The sequence below is a fragment of the Osmia bicornis genome, chromosome 16 (assembly GCF_907164935.1).
Source record: "Osmia bicornis bicornis chromosome 16, iOsmBic2.1, whole genome shotgun sequence".
In the NCBI taxonomy this organism is placed as follows: Eukaryota; Metazoa; Arthropoda; class Insecta; order Hymenoptera; family Megachilidae; genus Osmia; species Osmia bicornis.
In genome coordinates, this window is record NC_060231.1 from 6783792 (window position 1) to 6799206 (window position 15415).

General features: G+C 41.7%; 1 protein-coding gene across 2 annotated transcripts in view; it reads left to right on the forward strand.

The window, feature by feature from the left end:
• LOC114879957 (basement membrane-specific heparan sulfate proteoglycan core protein) overlaps positions 1–15415 on the forward strand; it is a 97068-nt gene that overhangs the window by 78551 nt on the left and 3102 nt on the right. The window contains exons 16-46 of one of the 2 annotated variants that reach the window (XM_029195404.2): positions 1683–1790; positions 2005–2154; positions 4169–4279; positions 4350–4490; positions 4565–4630; positions 4761–4775; positions 5229–5456; positions 5528–5665; positions 5732–5980; positions 6061–6940; positions 7011–7135; positions 7204–7384; positions 7460–7670; positions 7896–8024; positions 8104–8397; positions 8471–8673; positions 8747–8972; positions 9055–9419; positions 9495–9777; positions 9839–10274; positions 10440–10736; positions 11085–11227; positions 11289–11469; positions 11644–11916; positions 11982–12545; positions 12616–13033; positions 13105–13309; positions 13382–13667; positions 13820–14080; positions 14160–14429; positions 14802–14990. In XM_029195404.2, the coding sequence (XP_029051237.2) occupies positions 1683–1790; positions 2005–2154; positions 4169–4279; positions 4350–4490; positions 4565–4630; positions 4761–4775; positions 5229–5456; positions 5528–5665; positions 5732–5980; positions 6061–6940; positions 7011–7135; positions 7204–7384; positions 7460–7670; positions 7896–8024; positions 8104–8397; positions 8471–8673; positions 8747–8972; positions 9055–9419; positions 9495–9777; positions 9839–10274; positions 10440–10736; positions 11085–11227; positions 11289–11469; positions 11644–11916; positions 11982–12545; positions 12616–13033; positions 13105–13309; positions 13382–13667; positions 13820–14080; positions 14160–14429; positions 14802–14990 (7626 nt within the window). The remainder of the gene's footprint in view (positions 1–1682; positions 1791–2004; positions 2155–4168; positions 4280–4349; positions 4491–4564; positions 4631–4760; positions 4776–5228; positions 5457–5527; positions 5666–5731; positions 5981–6060; positions 6941–7010; positions 7136–7203; positions 7385–7459; positions 7671–7895; positions 8025–8103; positions 8398–8470; positions 8674–8746; positions 8973–9054; positions 9420–9494; positions 9778–9838; positions 10275–10439; positions 10737–11084; positions 11228–11288; positions 11470–11643; positions 11917–11981; positions 12546–12615; positions 13034–13104; positions 13310–13381; positions 13668–13819; positions 14081–14159; positions 14430–14801; positions 14991–15415) is intronic. The other variant, XM_029195413.2, reaches the window with a different exon arrangement.

Here is a 15415-nt window from a genome sequence, read left to right on the forward strand (position 1 = left end):
ATTTATTATCTTTTATATATATATATATGTATCTCTTTTTAATATTCTACTGTATTTATTTTTATAGTGGGAATCTTGCACAGCGCACGAACATGTACACAAGATCCAAAGTATTTGATGAATCCAAGTGATCATTATACTTTATGGTACACTGATCCTGAGGAAGAAAGTTTGGGGTACAGAATGAGGATGGTTGAATTTTGGAAACTTGGACAGAGCTTGTAACTTAGAAAGTTAGGAAAATGCAAACTGAAAATAGTGAGAAGAAACAAAAGCTATTAATTGTATATCTTGAAAAATACTTATGGTAATTGTAAAAGAATTCAAGCATCACAGATGTACTCAAACTTCTGATCAGCCAGTGTACATATCTCTCTCTCTCTCTATTTCTCTCTGTCTCCTTTTCTCTCTTTGTTTCCCTGGTATGATACCATAGTCTTAGATTTACGAGGCATCTCCTTTTGCCTAGATCTTTCTGTTTGATACTGTTTAAACGTTCGTAGCTTTTGGAAAGTACATTACACTCGCTCCCTAGGGAGGACATAGTTCACGGAGTTATCGTGCTGCATAGTAGAATTTTCCTACTTACCACTCTTCCAATACTATCGTTGGAATACCAGGGCGGAACATTCACCAAACCCCTTTGGCGTTAACGCTCTCGTTATCGGCTCGATTCCTCTCCCGATTAATCGTGAATTTGACGGGGATGATATAATGATAACCGGATCCATCCTCTTTCCTGCAATAAACGTGAAACGTTTCTATCAATGTTCAATCTGTACTCTATTGGTATATAATATTCCTGTTATCATTTCAGATTTTTCACACACTTATCTGATAATTTATATAAATTAATCCTTTTGTGCTATTCTTCAATTTGAAGAAAGTAATTAAAATAATTGAAATATTTCAAAATTAATTATAAAGAAAGCTTCATTCTATCACTGGTATTCCAACGATGCACAGTGGATGTAAAAAGTATTAACACACTCTGCGTTCCTGCAAGAAGCATGTATCATGTTCATTAAATATTACATTATGTTTGCTAAGGTATCGCAGGATTAGTTGAATAATTCACAAGTTATTGCAGTATAAATGTGTGTACCAATACTTTTTCCATTCCCTGTAGAATGTACTCTGACTGAACACCTGATAAACGTATGGTATACCCGCAGGACACCATAGAAGCTCCATGGGATCAGTGTACACGTGCGCTCTAAACGAGTTTCCTTGAAACGTCGCATGACAGACGGCAGTGTGCTCGTTTATTGTTTGAAGAACCGGGACCAGCACGCTTTATCATCGTTCGTATCGCAACCTGGACAGCCTATCGATCGCTTAATTATTCGCTGGCCACTTATTCAACCTCCCTCGCATTTAATTTCGTCGTTAGACCGTGGAAAATCGATGAAAAATGATCGTGCACTTTCACTCTGGCCAAGTTTTCCCCGGTTCAGAAACATTCTACCTTGAAACTTTCGGGCTTTCAATGACCCTCTCCATACTGTGGGTGTATATAATGGAGAAGGATCTATGGGGCAGCGATGGTTGAATGATTATCCGGGTGAAACGAGCACACTGCCTGGAATATATGACTTTCATTTTTTCTTATATGGTTTCTCTATTCTGGATATCCTTAAATCATGTTGTTTCCCTAGCTGATGATGTCTCTGTGCTTTCAGAGTGCCCTGACGGTGAGCTGCCCTGCGAGAATGGTGTCTGCATCAACAAGAACTTCTTCTGCGACCGCAATCCCGATTGCCATGATGGCAGCGACGAACGTGACTGCCGTAAGAATGTGTTCCATCTGTGTGAAGATCTCTTTTGGATCAGTCTTAAATCCTCCAGTGTCTTAGAGTACTCAGGGAATGCTGTTTCAGAGATTTCTGAAGTACCCTAAGTCACTGTACCCAAAATTTAAATACCTCCAGTATTCACACTCTATGTAAATTACTCGTGTACATAAAAGTGTATTTTAAAATTGATATACCATTCAAATTTCAGCGGTTATCGACGAGACGACCGATGCAGATCATGTTGCATGCCGCCAAGACGAATTCGCCTGCCGCCATGGAAGCTGTATACCGCAGTCTGCAGTCTGCGACGGACAAAACGACTGTCCCTACCAGGAAGACGAGATCAATTGTCCACGAGGTACGTCGCGAAATACACGAAGACAGAATGGGAGTAACGAGGAACACGTTGCCCACGTGCGCACCGCCGGAAACGTGTACTAGACATCACGTAGAGAGACTTAGCGTGTCGAAAAATGGGTGAAAAATGCTGCAAGAACCAGCTGCAATCTACACCGATGGTCATTGATACGAAGATGGACGAATAATATAATATCTTAGACATTTGTAAATATTTGAAAGGCTTCCAGTATCTTCGTACAATGACTAGAAGTGTATTTTGTTCTGACATCCTTGAAATTCTTAATGATACTTTGTAGAAACAATTGTAGAAGCTTATTTGATCAGAGTGAAATCTTTTGCAACAAAGTTTCATTAAGCTAAGGAGATTCATTGAAAGAACGTCTGACAATGTCGCGACCGTTTTCACCATTTGTGTATATATATATATATATAAATACGCTCTATTCGATCTTGCACACTTGATCCAGTAGATCACGCAACGCACCAGGTTGCATACGCAATGTTTGGCCGTGACTACGTGTTCACCGCCTTCTAGAGGCAACCGATTATGCCGCACCAATTTTCCACGTGCACTAATTCAAAGGCAAATACCTGGAACCGTGCTTCAGACTGGTGACTCTTCACCGAGCAAGCCTCTTTGTATGTTATAAAGTATCTAAAGTGCATGTAGCCAGTCTGAAGTACAAACCATAAGTCAGAAATATTTTCAGTGAAAGGTGGAAACGCCAAGTAGTAAGTAGTTTCAGGATTAATCCCGAAGGACAGGTCGACAATGTTAAGAAATACTCTCCCCAAAAAATACAGGCTGATCCGCGAGCAAGCTGGTTTAGTTTCGGTTACTTCTAGGTATAAGCACGGATAGAACCTCTTCAAGGGGACATCCAGACACCCTGGTGGGGCTAACCCACAAGAGCCAGGCTAAGGGTTACAGTCTGGATTATCAAGCACCGGCTAATCTGAGCACGCCGAGGAGTTGTGCTCCGGATGATTTTGTTTGTGCTGATGGCACTTGCATCCCTGAAACTCACCACTGCGACCATTTCTACGATTGCCGCGACTTTACCGACGAACAGTATTGCTTCGGTTAGATCACTCGTTGACCTTGAAAATCTGTTGGCGTCTTTCAACCTGTTGGATCCTTTTTATCTCTCAGTTTTTATTCTTGCCTGTTGAGTTATGTTCCATCAACTTGTACCCTAAAAATGTTGCCTGCGTTGCTAATATGAATCATCAGTACTACTTTGTGACTCACGTTTAACTTGAATTCTTTTAAATAAAATAATTCCCAGGATGGAAACGCTAACTGTGAATCACAATGTATGATGATAGCTTTTCCTTAGTTCTTTAAATAGGTTTCCATTCAGAATATTATTTTGTTTCTTTTACTTAGGAAAAATATCAGGGCTGAAAAATAAGAATTAGATTCTCTTGATTGCTTCTTTTCATTTGATACCTGGGACGCCACAGATTCTCTAGGCTCTGCATTCTATTTTTCTCAGTCAGTGTTAGCAGCCGAATAGATAATGTGTAGGCTGTTCAAGTAGAAACATAATGACGTTTATGAAACTCGACTGGACTTCATCAGTTACACGTTCGTCGCATCCTAGCTGTTAATCATAGTGCATCTGTTGCTTGATGTTTTAGTTGAGTCCTTATCGATAGATGCAACCCTGTTACAGCATGAGAAAGAAAGAGGAACGCGAACTGTTCTTCTTTTTTTATACTATAAATGTTGTAGATGCTAGTACCAAGTGTTTCAGTAGTGGTGCAATATTCTGCACGCCCAAAGAAATCAGTAATTCTTAATTTAATGTAATAAGTTCTAATACTACTGTCCTGTGGTGAACCGTGTTCTTTTTGAAACCCTTAGAGGATTGTTTGAGAAGTAATAATAGATCCTGTTCTTGTATCCATCACTTTATTCCTCGTTCATGTTTTTTAATGAGTACATAATGGTTCCATGCAAATGCATCAATTGACCTTGTCAGCTACAATGTAAGGTGTTCTTGTAGGTTGTGGCAAGGATCAATTCCAATGTTCCAATGGAGATTGCATCAGAGCTGACCAGAAATGCAATGGTTATATAGACTGCGTTGATGGATCCGATGAACCTGAAGAATGTGGTAAGTTTTATATTTATTATACATCTATTACAAAAGGTTATTAATATTTTATTTCTATTAATTTTATTAGAACGTCCCGGTTTCCATCCCATGCCTGGTCGTTGTCCAGCTGGGTACATCATGTGTGTTTCTGACAAAGACTGTGTACCTCAGTCCTCTCTATGCAATGGAATTCCAGAATGTAGGGACAGGTCGGACGAGGAGAACTGCGGTAATTAATTGAGCTGCAATATTTTGTAGATTGTAATCCAGTTTCATTGACAATATTCTTTATTAATGTTTCAGAACAACTTAAAGAACCATCTCGCCTCAATTTGAAGACATATCCTAGTGAGCAAGTGATCAAAGAGAGTAAGTATCGGATGATATCTGTTAATAAGTACAATTATCTTACTGTATACACAAAAGTATATTTAGAATTGTAAGTTGAGTACGAATATTGATTAACAAGAATTTTGATTATTTTTCTTGCCTTGGCTAGACCCGGCGAAGCAAGGTAAGATTCTTTCAAAGAGCAATTGCAAATAATGCTACATAAGATTTCGCCTATTTTTGATTCATAAATATAATCAGTGATTAATGATCTATCAAGAGGACCAATTCCAGTGATGTATTTGTATCACGTACATCATTTATCTACCACAAACTTAATATGAATTAATTTGTAATCGACATCATGGAATATAAAATTGCATGAACAAATAATTTCATACTAGAAGTGTACAAACTATGTGATTAAAAATGAAACAATTGTTGAACATTTTACACCTTCATTTTGTTGAATTACAATACATACATACATACACATAATTACATCCATACTAAATGAGCTGCTTGGAAATACATCACAATTAATTGAACACAAGTAACAAGTCATAATACTACACAAATAAACAAGCATAAATTAAAAAATTCTTTCCCAAAATTACAACTGAATTCGGGTAATCAGGTCGAGAAGTCGTATTCCAATGTCGCGACGAGGGTCCCCTTCGAGCCAGGGTACGTTGGCTTCGCGGTAACAACCTTCCTCTACCACCTGGTAGTCGAGATCTGAATGGACGTCTTGAAATTCCAAACATCCAACTGGACCATGGAGGACTGTACATTTGCGAGGCCGTTGGTTACCCTGCATCCACAACAGGCCAACAAGTGAACGTTTATCTGACCGTAGAAAAGTGTAAGCACCTTCAGAATCTCCTGTAGATAGTTTATTTCACCAAACACTTTCATTATTAATTCCTGTATCAGTCGAACCACCAGCAACGAACAAGCCCCATGCGTGCCAGTACGATGAAGCCACTTGCAGCAATGGGGACTGTATTCCTAAATCATATGTATGCAACGGTAGACTGGATTGCACAGATGGTTCAGATGAAATGCGTTGCAGTAAGTGTTCTTTTCTCCTGTACCTAAAATGATAATGATGATAATGATGATAATCATAATAAACAGGTCCGCATGGCTGTGAACCCAACGAGTTCCGTTGCAACAACACACAGTGTGTGAGCAAACTATGGCGATGCGACGGTGACAAGGATTGTGCTGATGGTAGTGACGAGGAAAATTGTGTTCCAAACAGGCCAGGATCTCCCTGTCGTGTCACCGAATACACTTGTGCCAGCAATGATCAGTGTATACCTAAAAGTTATCATTGTGACATGGAGAAGGACTGCATTGATGGTAGCGATGAAATAGGATGTTGTGAGTAATGGTTCAACCATATAAAAAATAGCTAATTTTATATAACAGAGACATTAAAAGAATCATTTTATTTTCTTCAGCTCCGGTTTACATAATGAAGCCACCTCCACCGATGATCACTTTAGATCTAGGAACAACCCTGGTGATTGTCTGTACAGCGATAGGTGTGCCTACCCCTGAAATAAATTGGCGCTTGAACTGGGGCCACATTCCTCCAAAATGCACCATGACGTCCATCAATGGAACTGGAACTCTAACGTGTCCTGACATACAGACTGAAGATCAAGGAGCTTATTCCTGCGAGGCATTAAATACTGCTGGCTTCGTGTTCGCTGTACCTGACGCCATTGTAATGGTGAACAAGCCTGACGATGTTTGCCCCAAGGGGACGTTCAATTCCGAGGCAAGAACTGTGGAGGAATGTATCTCCTGTTTCTGCTTCGGTGTCGCCACCGAGTGTCACAGTGCGAACCTCTTCACGTATCAAATCCCTCCGCCTTTTGATCGTCATAAAATCGTAGCTGTTAAACAACAGCCTGACCTTCGAATCCTCAACGACATCAGTTATCAGTTATCTGTGAAACCGTTGGGCAGAGACGGTTTACATTTGGACGAATCAACTCCATTCTTGAACCAGTTAGCTGCTGAGAAAGATGTTCCTTACTTTGCCCTGCCTGAGAACTTCCATGGAAGTCAGCTGAAATCCTACGGTGGTTACCTGAAGTACAGGGTGCGCTATAATGGCACTGGAGTTCCAAATTCTGCACCAGCGGTCATGCTAAGCGGGAATAATTATTTGCTGATACACAAAGGGAAACAATTGATACCTAATTACGATAACGACGAGTCTGTTAGGTTCTTCGAGGGTGAGTGGTTGAAGAAACAAGGCTGGTCAGAGGTACCTGCTACGAGGGAGGATATCATGATGACATTGGCCAACGTAGACAACATTTTAATCAAGTATGTATTCATGTTAAATGATGATCAGTTGAAGTTACTTGAAATCACTGAAACTTGTATTGTCCTTCAGAGTAGAGTATGATAATTCTCCAGACTTGGATGTCCAACTGACACATATTGTAATGGACACTGCTGATGTGAGGAACACTGGTCTTGGGTCGGCATCGTTCGTAGAAGAATGCCAGTGTCCTTCAGGTATATTCTGATCTTTTAATAATCCATCGATTTATTCGAATGATTAATGAAACATGTTTATTCTTCAGGATACACTGGTCTGTCGTGCGAGGAATGTGCTCCAGGATATCTGAGACGAAAAACTGGCCTATGGCTTGGTCAGTGTTATAGAGACGAACCGATTGATTGTCCTCCAGGATACTATGGCGATCCCTCGAGGAACATACCTTGCAAAGCTTGCCCCTGCCCACTTACCAATCCATCTAATCAGTAGGCTATCAGTAAAAATATGGGAATGTAGAAAGTTCCACTGAAAGAGGTCTTAATGTATTCTGTACTTTATAGATTTGCACGCACCTGTCATCTTGGATCCGATGGCCAACCAACCTGCAATTGTCCTCCGGGATACATTGGTCGTAGGTGCGAACAGTGCGACGTTGGGTATCAAGGAAACCCTCTTATTCCTGGAGACATGTGTGTAGCAAGGCAACAGTGTGACCCAGAGGGCAGTATCAGTTCAGTTGTGGATCCTCTTACTGGAAAATGCCGGTGCAAGGTACTAAATTTTCAATTAATTCAAATCTCTTAGGTCTCTGTATTATTAAAAAATAGATTTATATAACATGTTCAATTTCATTAATGCTGTCGTTTACTCGGAAATGTGTCTTTCTTTCTTAAAAGTAAGTACAGTGAATGATAACTGTATCATTTCAAAGGGATATTGATTAAGGATTTAACTGAACTATTGATACCTGTGTTTCAATTACATGTAAATTTGCAGCAATACGCTACGGGTATCACTTGCAACCAATGTAAGGCGAATACGTTCAAAAATCAATTCGGTTGCACTAGTTGCTTCTGCATGGGCATCACCAACAAATGTGTCTCGTCCAATTGGTACAGGAATGACGTGAGTACACGTTTCATTACGTAGTTTCAATTATCCTTATAAAATGACTATAAACATAAAGCATTTATGATTTTTACAGGTTCGAGTTTCCTTCACCAATTCTATCAGAGATTTCTCCCTCATCGAATCAAGAACACCAAATCCACCACCCATAGTTGATGGCATCCGTTTGAACACAGTAACGCGTGAGATCATTTACAGTGATTTCCCTAATCGTGGAAACAACGACGTCTACTATTGGCAGTTGCCTAGTATCTTCTTGGGTGATCAGGTCACGTCTTACGGTGGAAATCTCAAGTACACTGTTAGATACGTTCCAGCACCAGGTGGTCAGAGTTCAAAGAACAATGCTGCTGACGTTGAATTGATCAGCGTTAGTAAATCAAATCTATTCCTATTATTAACTCACTGCATTGCCTTTGCTGAATCTTATTCTTCATCCGCAGGCCAATGATATCAATTTGTTGTACTTCTCCCGGGAATCTCCTGAACCGAACACGCCGCAAACATTCACTGTCCCTCTTCTGGAACAATACTGGCAACGTAACGATGGCACGCAAGCTGACAGGGAACATTTATTAATGGCACTGGCTGATGTTAGTGCCATTAGAATCAAAGCTACGTACACTACTCATACCGACGAGGCTGCGTAAGTTATTGAATTACCCTTTTGCACATATTATACAGAAAATAAATCTAAACATCTAACACTATTCCTTCAGGTTGTCTCTGGTATCTTTGGACATTGCTGAAAAATACAACACAGGAAGAGCTCGTGCAGTTGAAGTAGAAGAATGTTCCTGTCCTATTGGCTACAAAGGATTATCTTGCGAAGACTGTGACGTTGGATACACCAGAGCCAGCGAAGGTCTATACCTAGGCATCTGCGAACAGTGCAACTGCAATGGACACTCGGCTCAATGCAATCCTGACACTGGAATATGCGAGGTTGGCAAAGAATTATTAACGTTGCTTCTGGGTGTGTCCAAAAGAAAATTAACTATTCCATTGTTATTTATAAATATTCCAGAATTGCGCAGATCACACCACCGGAGACTTCTGCGAGGTTTGCGAGCCAGGATACGAAGGGGATGCAACTCGAGGAACGCCACATGATTGCGTCTACAAAGACTCGACTCCGTGTCGCTGCAACGAGGCTGGCTCTCGTAGCAGCTCGTGTATCGGCGACAGATGCGATTGTAAACGAAACGTCGAAGGACCTCAGTGCAACCGTTGTCGTCCATCCACCTTTGGACTGTCCTCGTACAACCCTGATGGGTGCACCGAATGTTACTGCAGCGGTGTGACTAATCAGTGTCACGAGAGTTCATTGTACGTTCAACAGATACCAGTCTGGGTCTACGACAATCAGCATGGGTTCACCCTCACTGACTCGTAAGTAGCTATATCAATTTTAAATACATCAGACAGTTCAGCGGTACAGATGATCAATGGAACATTGATTCACAGAACTAGACAGGAGATAATCGATGATGGTTTTGAGCTGAATTTCGCCATGAATGAGATTGGCTACCGTTACCCGGATAGTCGGGGACGCAGGTTGTTCTGGTCTCTGCCAGCAATATTCACTGGCAACAAGGTTAAAAGTTACGGGGGGAATCTCACTTTAACCCAGCATATCACTGCGCATCCCGGAGCTCAGAGTTACAAAGATCAGGATATCATTTTAATTGGAAATGGGATTACTTTGTTCTGGACGAACCCTGTGGATATTCAGCCTGACATACCATTGGTACGTATTCAGATAATATTTATCATGGTGTAACTTAATTGAATCTTCCGCCTCGTTGTAGACCTACTCGGTGCCACTTAGAGAATCAGAATGGAGACGTTTAACCACCGAAGGGCCACGCGTTGCTTCCCGCATTGACCTAATGACTGTACTGTCCAACCTTGAGGCTATTCTGGTCCGTGCAACGCACAGCGAAAGGATGACAGCCACTTACATCAGTGATATAAGCCTGGACACAGCGGTGGAGCATCAGACTGGTAACAGAAGAGCAGTTCAAGTGGAAGTTTGTCGGTGTCCAACTGGCCACGTTGGTACATCCTGTGAATCCTGTGCTAGAGGATACTACAGAGACCCTAACGATCGTTCTGCCAGCTACTTGGGCTCCTGCAATCCATGCCCCTGCAACAATAACGAGGAGAGCTGCGAAATCACGAGAAGTGGACAAGTGAAATGTCACTGTTTGCCAGGATACACCGGCCAATACTGTCTGAGCACTGGTACGTATATTTAAAAAGCTTCAGTATTATATTATTAAGAAAGAAAATTAAATTTTCTTCCATACATTGCAATATTCAAGTTTCTATAGAATTATCAGTGTAAGAGAGTTGATGCAAAAAGAGAGTTCACTTCAAATTAAATATTTTCAACATTACATCGGTTAGGTGAATTGATGGTTAGTATAAAGCCGATGAAGGGTGAAGTTATGGCAAACTCGTGGATTCTATTCACATGCAGTTACGAGTTCCCGGAACCTTTGTATATCTCTTTTAAACTAACACCATTCGGTGGAATGCCTTTAACTGCGACCGGTGTTACACCCGGCCCGATTATGATAACCGAGAAAGGGGCACAGCGAACCTGGTACGTTTACGTGCAGCTAGAACCTTGCAATGTGGAGTGCCATATCCAGGACCGTGATGGCAAAGAGTTAATCAAGGTGGTGACATCGGTTACACCAGGTTTGGCCGGACTATATCACAGCAAATATTACGTGTTCGTCCGTCCCTGGGAATGGAAAACAGTCTGGGACTTACATTCATTCAATTGAAAATATTCTAATCATCAGTCACTATAATTCATCAAAACCTTTACTTTAGAAAACATCTGGCGTAGTTTCTTTTAGTTATAGCTATAACTCTGCTTTGTTAGAGCTTATGTCATTCGATTACACGTGGGGTTCAGGAGCTTAATATCGTGTCAGAAAAGGTGTAGGAATTTGTCAGATTTTCTTTTCACTTTGTGTTGTAAAATACTGTAAACAAAGATTCGAAGCATCATGGTCTTCTAATTTATGTAATATTTTGTAGAAACTAATGTAACAACCACTACACCGTATCCTCACCATATACCTCCACCGAGGATACTGGTTTACATCAAAGGACCAGAATTCCAAATCGTTGAAACTGGAAGCACCGTTCGATACCATTGTGCTGGCAAATCTTTAGACAATGTAAGTAAACATTGCATAATAAATCTGTGTAACAGATGAAACAAAGAATCTGTACCAACAGGGATCGTTGCATATCAAATGGGAAAAAGAAGGTGGCCAGTTACCTCCTGGAAGAACTGTGGACGACAGTCAGGGCTTATTGGTCATTCGTGATGTGAAAGTATCCGATAGCGGTGTATATGTCTGCCAAGTTAGCGATGGTGTGCATATTGGATACAAGAATGTTACCCTCACCGTTGGAGGTAAATTAAAAATTGAATGAATATTTCTGAAACATGTGTATATTAAATGTAATGTATTACACGGACGCAGCATTTCCGCAAAGTTTATTAGAGATACCAGGTACCAGATACCATGAAACAAGCCACATAAAACATATTTCCAAACCTACAATTAACTATCTGTGTTCTATTTAGGTTCAAACCCAGTTGCACCAAGAGCCGTTGTCATGCCAACATCCTTAGAAGTAATGGAAGGACAACCTGCAGAATTCCGTTGCATGGCCACTGGACACCCACAGCCTCAGATCGAGTGGATACGCATCCATGGACCTACGAGCCCAGAGGTGGTCACACATAATGGAGCTTGGTCTCTACGGGCAGCCTCAAAGAACGACGCAGCTGAGTACAAGTGTATTGCCAGGAACAACGTTGGCGTAGACGAGCAGACTGTTATTCTTTATGTCACCGGTGAGTACAAGCAATGATTAATAATTAACGTATGTTACATTATCATAAATTTTGATTGTCTTCAGATAATCCTTCCATGCCACCGACAACTGGTATACTCCCTACCATCACTCCATCTCAATGGTACGGAACCGAGGGAGACGCAGTCCTGTTAACCTGCTCCCAAACATCACCAGAACTCGCGAGCCTCGTCTGGCTTCGTCAAGGAAACTTACCCTTCTCTTCAACAACTACTCAACGCGATGGTGTATTAACAATCATGAACTCAACTCAATACGACTCCGGCGTTTACATATGCTTAGCCACTACCTACGTTGGTACGCACATCAACAACACAGCTGAGATAACAGTGGTGCCACGAAGATCTCCACCTTCCATCAAAGTGAGACCCGAGAAACAGACTGTTCCTCAAGGCAGCGTAGCTGAGGTACACTGTGTCACCAGCGGGGAGCCAGGTCTGCAGGTGAAATGGAGCAAGTATCATCACGAACGACTGAGCTCTAACGTTCAACAAGTCGGTGACACCTTGAGGATCGTTAATATTCAGATCCCAGACCGTGGAGTGTACGTGTGCCACGTGACAGGACCATCTGGTAGCCACGAATCGAGCGCCGTGATCGAAGTTGAACGTGAGTAGGAATGAAATTCTTCGTCCATGCAATCAACGTTAAGAAAAACTTGTACGTTTTGTTGAAACAGCCCGGGAAGCTCCTCGCGTGGAGATCTACCCAAGGGAGGTGCCCCCCGTTATACTAGGCGGTTCTACCGATTTGCAATGTCGAGCTGTGGCCGGGATTCCCATGCCAGAATTACACTGGTCCCATCAGAACGGCAGACCGTTCCCGTCCAACATCAAACAGCTTCCTGGCGGTGTTCTCCGGCTGTCGAACATCACAGCGAACGACGGCGGTGCCTACGTTTGCTCGGCAGTGAATCCCGTTGGTTCGAACACGGCGGTGGTCTACATAGAGGTTCAATCTGTCCCTGTTATCATGATTTCGCCCAGGTCTGGAATTCTTCAAGTGAAACGAGGGGACAGAGTGAAACTGGTTTGCAGGTCGTCGGGTTATCCGCAGCCTAGAGTCGCGTGGAGCAAACACCAGAATCGAATAGACTTGTAAGTTCCTTTCCCAAAGACGACGATGAAAAATTTAGCAGTTGGATAAGAAATGCGTTTGTCTCTTGCAGTAGGACTCAGATCTATTTCCTATCAGAAGCTGCGACACCTTTGGAGGCTGTATATGAAATAAACTCTGCCTCCCCCGATGACGAAGGCTCGTACACTTGTCACGCTAACAATGCCGCAGGAATGGTTGAAGAACGCGTTTACATACGCGTGGAAGACAACGAGGTTTATCCTCCGGAGGAGGAGTATCCTGGTCCCGATAAATCTGTGCGTTCACGACACAGCTATGTGAGATCGCAATGGTTTCTTGTAAAATAACGTTCGATATTTTTGTGGCAGGAAAATCCAGACGACCAGAAGATCACGGTACCAAAGGATTACTTCAAGATTCCCAGCGGTGGCAAAGTGGAGATGCGTTGTTACGTTCGCTCGTCCGATGGAAACCATATCTATCTAGACTGGAAGAGAACCGACCATAGACCTCTGCCAGAAGGTAGCACGGTTCACAATGGAATACTGAACATTCCAGTCGCTGACAAAAGCGCTGCTGGAGAATACGTTTGTCTGGGCATGGATCAGGCTCGCAATGTTCTGTTCAGGGCCAAGTCTCATCTTGAAGTACTCTGTAAGATGATCCATATTTGACTATATATTTAGAAAAGGGCTGATCTATAAGTTAGATCATTGACCCCTAAAAATTTGCTAATTCTCTTATGGACTCCCAGGGGTCGATATTGAATTAGATATTGATTTTATATTGGCTTATAACATTTTCAGCACCACCTAGAATAGTGTTGAATCCACCCCGCCAGACGGTCCGTGCCGGTGAAAATCCTTCCATAGATTGCAGCACAACAGGGGACGAACCGATGACCATCCAATGGGCTGCCATAGGACGTAACCTTCCTTCTTCGGTCACCCAGGACCGTGGAGTCTTACAGTTCCATGGAATTACTTATTCCGATGCTGGGAAGTATGTCTGTACAGCTACAAACGATGCAGGAACTGCTGAAGCTGTGGCTGAGGTTCTGGTGAATGGTATGAACACAATTTGAAAGTTGTCATATATCTCATGGAGCATACCTTAAACACCATTAATACTTTTTATTTTTTATAGAACATCCTTTCGATGAAAGTAGTGTTGTTCATGCAGCGCAAAGAGATGTGGTGACTTATGCTGGTCAGCCTGTACGTCTACGGTGCACAGTTAACGTAAGAGCAACCATACATTGGAGCAGAGATGGTCAACCATTGCCTTCGACTGCCAGGATAGAAGAGGATTATTTGGAACTGCCTCGAGCCAGACCAGAGGACAGTGGAAGATACATTTGTCAGATTCAAACTGTACATGGAGTCTCTAGCGATTATATAAACTTGAATGTCTCACGTAAGTTCAATGCATGTTATCTTTATAAAAGCGAATGCCTGTCATTGTCTTAATTCACCTCGCACAGTTTGATAAACTAATTTCTCTGAAACTTCTTCCCACACGTTGCATCCTTTCAGATGAAAGTTTTATCAATTTTTATAGCATTAGATGATAGGAGAAGAAGAAGTAAAGGAAATATAATTGTCTTTTTTCTTCAATTATTTACCGCATTTTCAATTGATTTCTTTTATTCTATTAATCCGTATAAAGTAGATGATTAAAGTAATATGACACACTCGTGCGAATAGTAATCATCACATCTCGTTCAGCCATTCACCGATACTCAGACGAGACATAGTTTATTTATACAGTGGTCGCGTTATTATTTAGTAGTTAATTTGCACACGGAATGCTCGCGAGCGAACCGAACCCAGTGCAGCGAAAGCAAGTGCATATGCAACGTTCAAGGATGCTTTCTGTTGGATTACCTTTGCAACGTCTATATTCGCTACTACAACGATATCGGTGACAACTACTACAACACCCCGCAAAACCGTCACTATCTTCAACAACGACGTGGTTTGTTTTCAGATAAATTATGTGTACCTGATGTGACGTCTATCTAAAAAGATTAACGCTTATCACCTACCATTTCTTAATTCATCAATGTTCTCTTGCCTCAAACATCTTAGTACCAAATACTAAAAAAAAGTGATTGTCCCGCCAGATAATTTATAAACACAGGTATTGTAAATGTCCTTCCATCGTAGTTTAATTTCAAGCTATTTGATCTCATAGTTCCAGGACGTCTCCCACGTGTGTACGTTGCTCTGTAGCATAGTCTACTCCCTTGTACTCCAAATGGTATACAATCATCTGCTGTCATTCGTTCTCATTTATCCTAAAACTTCTGCATCGTTCAGATACAGGAGTTGAGAGGTGTACCTTGGAAGTCAATGTCATAGGAAGTAATGTAATGGAGAAGGGTCCACGTTTATGCGCCT